The sequence below is a fragment of the Lygodium microphyllum genome, chromosome 20 (assembly GCF_053477565.2).
Source record: "Lygodium microphyllum isolate KBCC chromosome 20, Lygodium_microphyllum_v1.1.10, whole genome shotgun sequence".
In the NCBI taxonomy this organism is placed as follows: Eukaryota; Viridiplantae; Streptophyta; class Polypodiopsida; order Schizaeales; family Lygodiaceae; genus Lygodium; species Lygodium microphyllum.
Window position 1 is genome coordinate 27,575,394 of NC_141154.1, and position 6,805 is coordinate 27,582,198.

A 6,805-nucleotide genomic window follows, 5' to 3' on the forward strand; every position below is an offset into this window, starting at 1 on the left:
CAAAAATTGTCCAAGCTACATGTGAAGTTTCTAAATTCCTTATATGTCCTAGCATAGTATTATCGATGGACTGCAGATAGCCAATACATCACATTCTTGTCTTTTGCATTCTATTCTTTCTACGTCTTTAATTCATCTATAATCCCAAGGATACTCAGCTCCCGTTTCTTTTCTTCACCTGGAATGAACTCATAAAGGCCCTTTCCAATGAGGAAGTTTGTCACACGAAACTTCCATGAAGGGTAGTTGTTATTGTCCAACTTCTCAATGATGGGATTTTCATTGTTCTCTGCCATTATCACAAAAATGATACAAAAGGGCAAGCAAGTCTTCTACAACCTTTCACAACAAGTGTACACCAATATACCAAGCAACCTTTTTCACTGATTGCTCAGTAATAGTACATGTAATCTGTAACCTATTTGTATATAAATCTTATGATTATTTCCTGGCAAACACCTCAAAAGTTACAAATTTGAAATTTGCAACCTATGCACATACTTTCGAATAGCCGAAATCATAGTATACCTTGGAATTGTTGTCCACAACCTTACGGCTCTAAAATGGAGTCCAAAACGATCTCAGATGCCCAAAAAAACAGTGAAAAAGCCCTAAAAGACTAATTTACAAAATATACAGTGCTCTACTCATATATTAAATCTCATAGCAATTTAAGATTTTCACTCTGCCATGTTTCCAGTGCCTCCACAAACATATCCAAGAGAAAGAGTGGAAGAATAGGAGAGCTTCTTATACATTTTTTGCTTGCTCGAAGCCTTGCTTCTTCTCCTTCACTTCAGCCTTAAAAACTAGCCTCTCTCAATGGAGTTGCTTTGATACCATATCAAGGATCACGTGGTGGGGGGACTTGCTTGAGCTATTATGCCAAATACACACTATACACACAAGAGGAAGCCCACTCAAGAACACAAGAAGAGAGATAGAGGCTAAAAATGTTTTCTTGTTGGTTTTTTTCTTGTTCTTTCACACATAATACAATGTACAAAAAGTATAGATAAGATACAACATAAAGGAAAGTAGCTTGCTAAGTCAAACAGTGCATAACTGGCTATACTAATCGACTAGTGTTATAACTATGCTAGCTATAGGTAGGTGCAACAAACTAAATACAATAAGTGATAAGTCAATGGCCATGTGAGGATCATAATGACCACTGATGTGCTATGTGTAGATGTGCGGGCTCATCTAGCTAGGTGGTCTATCATCAATATATGCATATATTGAGCTTGCCATCTCAACGTATAGATCTGCATGTGTACACTTAGCATGTCAATGGTCATTATGATTCTCACATGGCCACTAACTTAGCACTGATTGATTTGGTTTGTTACACCTACCTACAATCATTAGAGTTATAGCGCTAGTTAATTAGTATAGTTAGCTATATATTGTTTGACTTAGTAGGCCACATTTATTTATATTGTATCTTATCTGTACTTGTGTATATTATATTGTGAGAGAAAGAAAGAAGAAAAACAAGCAAGAAGACATTTTGGCCTCCACTCCCTTCTTGTGTTCTTGAGTGAGTTTCCTCTTATATGTATGGTGTATTTTTCGTGTGATAGCTTAAGCAAGTCTTTCCACCATACATTTATGACATGGTATCAGAGAAGTGCCACTGAGAGAGGCTAGTTTTGAAGGTTGAAGTGAAGAAAAAGAAGCAAAGATTCAAGCAAGTAAGCAATTAGTAAGCTTTTCCAATATCTCTCTCTTTCCCTTGGATAGTGCTCGTATAAGCACTAAAAGTAAGGTAGAGGATAAATCCCAAATTGTAGTTAGATCAATAGTTTGGTGACATACAGATTTGAGAAGTCTGTGGTAACTCTAGAGGCAAGGGGAGCTCTAAAGGAAGAGAGGGATGGCAAAATAGAGGTTCTAGCAATCCTAGTATTGTCTGCCATTACAGTGGAAGAACAACTCATATTGCAGCCCACTGTTTTGATAGCAAGTTCAAACATGAAAAATTCAAGCATTAGACACATTGAAGCTTTATTTTTGGACAGAGAGAGGAAGGACAAAGTGAATGAAAACATTGTATCTTATGTTGCATGAGAAATGTCTTTGTTAGGACCAAAGGAAAAGAACATTGTTTCATTTGCAACAAGCTTGAGCACAACGAATCCAACTGTTTCTTCAAGAACAACTAGTCAAACCAACAAGCAAACTACTCAAGTGTGCCTCTCAAATCCCATGATGTTTTCACTTCCCCTCTTGAATCAAATGATGTGTCTAATATGCACTTTTTTTCTAGCCACATCCCAATTTTGGTAAATTCCAATATCTAGCATCTATGATGTAGCTAAGGGGGCTCAAATAACCTACATCTTGATAGACTTGCACGTGTCATAAGATGCATGATAGGGAGCTTAGGGGGGGCCACATTGAACACTATAGCTTTTATGGTAGAACTCCGGCTACACATCAAGGGGGTGTTAAAACATTGATGTGTACATGGGAACTAGGACTACGAGGTTTTTAGAGAGATGAGTTGGCACCTCAATGAGACAATGGTACCACTTGAAGCACAACACTTGCCTATATAGTGGCACTCATATCAATGGGATGGACATCTTGTGTGGCTTTTCTTTTCTTTCTCAAACTCGTGGCTACCTTCCTCTATGATCCTCCTTGAATTCTATCTCCCTTAAGATGCTTGGTAACCCAAGGTTAAAAAGACACAAATAGAAGGATAAATGGAAACTAGTAAGATACACCAAGGAAAGCTTATTAGACCTAGATGAGAGAGCTAGTGAAAAAAGTGTTACTAAGGTTAGGTTTGGATATATATCACCTCACTACCTTCATGTCTTGCATGATTGAATCACATGCTTATGCCACACGAGTCTTCTTTCCTCTTTAACCCCTCTATTAGCAACCCACATGATGGCCCTTCTATCCTCCATAGTGGTGCAATCGATATAAATGACCAAAAAAGCATGTGGAACATGATGTGTGTAATGGGTGGTACAGATGAGTCATCTATGAGACATGTGTAAAGGGAGGTACAAATGAGTCATCTATGAGACTTGAACAATAATACAATTAAAGTACCTTTAGTGTTCCATGTGATTGGCCTTCCCACCCTTTGGTGGTGCACTCGTTATATGTATGTGTGAAATGCATTAAGTGCTATGTTTGAAACTTACATATAGAGACATGCATGTAAGTTTTTATGTATATTGATGCATGAATGATGGAGAAAACTAATGTAACATGATATGTGTGTATATTTAGAGGCACACATTAGGGGTCCACTATACTTGAACAATACTAATGGAATTAAAGTTGTACTTTACAAAGCTTGTTTTTGACATGGGAAAACTTTTATTGAGTGTAAATAACACATTTACATCTCTACAATGGAAGCAAAAAGACCTTTAGAGCTCATGTTAGACATGTTGCACAACCTTCATTTGGTCCAATATTCACAAAACACCTAGGTTTAGTGGTCAAAACAATTGGAAACATTTCAAAGAACCCACTAAATATGCCAAGAGACGGTTCTAAGATCGATAAAGATGAGTCCATTTTAGTCTAATTTCTTGGGAAACGTTAAACCAAGCCTTGGAGTGAATATGTGTGTATTTTAAGTTGAATCTTCTTATATTAATGCCAAGATTGACTTCTTTGTGAAGACAATGTGTGAACACAATTGAGTTAGAACTACGGTTTTACCAAACCCTTCACCTCCGATGAAGTACTAACCCTACATGGAAGGGGAGGATGGGGGTGGGGGGAGTGATGGCTTCTCTACCAAACCCTTCACTACCCTCCCTAGATGTTGCATTATCATCGTGGAGTGTAAATTGTCAAAGTCTTTTCGAGATTGGACCAACTATAAGTTTGGGGATGGCAAAACAAATGAACGTGGAATAGGCCAAGGCCCAAGGGCCTCTCTCAATCATGTGTGTACGTCTAAGGTGGGGTAGGTAGTTGGGGGCAAAATTGTTAAGAAAGGGAAGGGAACGTGTACTAAGGGTCTTGAAAGGCGTTAGGGGAAGTTATCACAGTCAAAGGCCAAGGAGGAGACCAAGGACTCTGGACTCTCTCTCTCTCTCTCTCTCTATCTCTCTCTGTCTGTCTGTCTGTGGTTCCCTGTGTTCATAGGCTGTAGCAATTTGATGCATGACGCTCTCTTTTCATGCATGCCATCTTCCCACTGTGTCTGACATATTCTACCGTGCAGGCCTCGAGGGAGCAGCCCCTTTCTGCATATTCTTCTTTCTGCTGCGAGTGCTTTCTTGCCTTCTTTCTCTCCCTGAGAGCTGCAACCTGCTGTGAGAGAGAGAGAGAGAGAGGATATGGGGGAGCCTTCCGACAGCGATGTGGAGGTCCTTTCCGCCAAGGTCCGATGCCTGGAGACCCTCCTGGGAGAGACCTTCGCCTGTGTCTCATGCCTGAGAGAAGCTTACCTGCAGATGCAGGCCGCCACAGGCTCGCCTCAGAAGCTCTACCTCGCGGCGAATGCAGTCGGCCTGGAGCTCAAGAAGCTATCCGAATTGAAGCACACGTACAGGTGGAAGACGCCATGGCATGCTAGCCCGCGGCTGAAAGAGGAACCGGAGGTGAAAGAGGGACCTGAGGAGAGCAGGTCTGCATCGGCCATGGCGATACAGGGCTTGAAGGCAGAGCTCCGGAGGAAAGATGCAGAGATCGAGGCTCTGAAGGTCACGGTGGAGAGGCTGGTCTCCAAGAAGGAGAGGCGTGAACGGAGAGCCAGGAAGGGCCTGGAGAGGAGCAGGGGGTCCAAAAACCCCTGTGCCGCTTCCCACAGGAACGGGGGCCAGGCGACCTCTACCAATGTTGATCCCTCGCCCCTCGCCCATGTGACCGGGGGGCTCCTCCGGGATGCATTCACACGCACAGTTCGAGATGCCCACGCCGCCGGCGTCGCCTTTGCGAAGCTGCTGGCCTGGCACCTCAAGCGGGCGCGGCTCGACCTTGACATTCTGTCGGTGCGGCCCGCCGCCGGCGTGGCGTACGCGGAGGCGCGCCACCGGCGACTGGCGCTGCAGTCGTTCGCGTTCCTGCGCATGTTCAGCGGCTTCGAGAACGAGAGCTTCTACATGAGCGGCCGCCTGAGCTCCATCCTGGAGCCTGCGAAGCACAGGGACGACTGCCTCCGCGAATTCGGCGACATGCAGTTCATGGACCCCCTCGAGCTCTTGGGGATCACACCAGACTGCCCCTTCGGGAAATTCTGCCACAAGAAGTTCCTACACATCGTTCACACGGACGTGGAGGCTGCCTTGTTTGGTAGCTGCCGCGAGCACCGCGCTTGCATCGCGGACGGGGGCCACCCTAGGACCCGTTTCTATGAAGTCTTTGCATGCTTTGCCAAAGCTGTGTGGTTGGTCCACAAGCTGGCCTTTTGTTTCCAGCCCTTCCCGGCCACTACCTTCTATGCAGCCCCTGGGGCTGACTTTAGGGTTGCTGACATGGAGAGCGCGGTGGGGCCCAACCTTGAAATGGCCTCTGAGACCCCCAACCTTCTACCCAAAGTGGCCTTCACCGTCATGCCCGGTTTTCGCACCGGCACCACAACACTTCTTCCTTGCCAAGTCTATTTGGATGGAATGAAAGCCTCCAAGAACTAAAGGGTTTCTTCCGAGTATCCCCTTCCCTTGTAAAGCCTTGAGATTATTATATTGTGGAAACTTAACAAGCACCTTGCTTCTTCATCGGTCATTTTGCTCCCTATCTTTTCTAAGCTTTTATGAGAACATGAAACTCTTATTATATGTGCCATGTGGGCAGCCTCAAGGTTTTGATGTTCAAGGTTGGTCAAGTAGTTTAGCTTAAGGGAATTGCTTGCCTTCACGTTCATGACGTCTAAAATACATTCATAACTTCTTAAATTGTTGAGACAAGGTCTCCATATTGACCTTACTTTAGCTTAAAGGATTGCTTGCTTTCACATGCACAATCCCTTAACTTGTTGGCACGCCGGGTTTCCCTATATTGTTATTTGCAATCCATCGAAATTCTCCAAGGATAGAGCATTGGATTTCAATAACTAAGCATGCAATTTAAAAGTGTGGCCTTAAATGGGCAGTTTAAAAGCTATCCTTTCGCTTAGAGACAATATATTTAACTTTGGTTAGAACTTTAGTAGTTATGCTTCAATTATTCACCTATAGCAAGGAGTTTTAAGGGGCCATAATGTTTAACAATTGTTGCCTGAACTATCAATGCCATTTGAGTGTTGAATAGCATATATGTGTGTCCTTATCACGCTAAAATTATTTTGGTTGAAAGGACATCAAGCACTCCAGAATGTATTGCTCTACTGCCACTGCCTTAGTTCGCTTTTTATTATGGCTTGCAAATGGTTGGAAGGCTTCTTCATCTTTCCATGAACTTCATCCATGGTTATGTTTGAGATGCCAATGTTAGTGCTAATGACATGCAATCTAAAATGGCAACATGAACTTTGCCTTGCAAAAAGGTAGGGGAATGTTCATCCAAAAAATGAGATCTAGCCTAAATCCACATGTATAACTTGCATTCATTAATTCTCCCCTCTCCATAATGCCATCCCATCTACATGTTTTTTAAAGTCATACCAGAGTTATAAACATTTCGTGTCCATGTAGGATAGCTACTTCCAAATGTTGAACCATGAAAAGTCTAATGGCCATAATGTGCTTTTTACAGTCCACAAAGCTCAATGAGAGAGTAAGACTTGGTGGATTAAATGGTAGAAACGTTGTACCCAATTATGGAAAGAGAGAGACAACCGCTATTGGTATGCCTAGATTTGCATATGGGCGAACTTACACGG

At 43.0% G+C, this 6,805-nt stretch overlaps 1 protein-coding gene across 1 annotated transcript; it reads left to right on the forward strand.

Moving 5' to 3' along the window:
* The first annotated feature begins 4,001 nt into the window (after positions 1–4,001).
* LOC148018773 (protein GRAVITROPIC IN THE LIGHT 1-like) lies at positions 4,002–5,770 on the forward strand. Its single transcript, XM_087660634.1, has one exon. The coding sequence runs from the start codon at positions 4,323–4,325 to the stop codon at positions 5,616–5,618; it is 1,296 nt and encodes a 431-aa protein (XP_087516760.1). The 5' UTR covers positions 4,002–4,322; the 3' UTR covers positions 5,619–5,770.
* Positions 5,771–6,805: the final 1,035 nt, after the last annotated feature.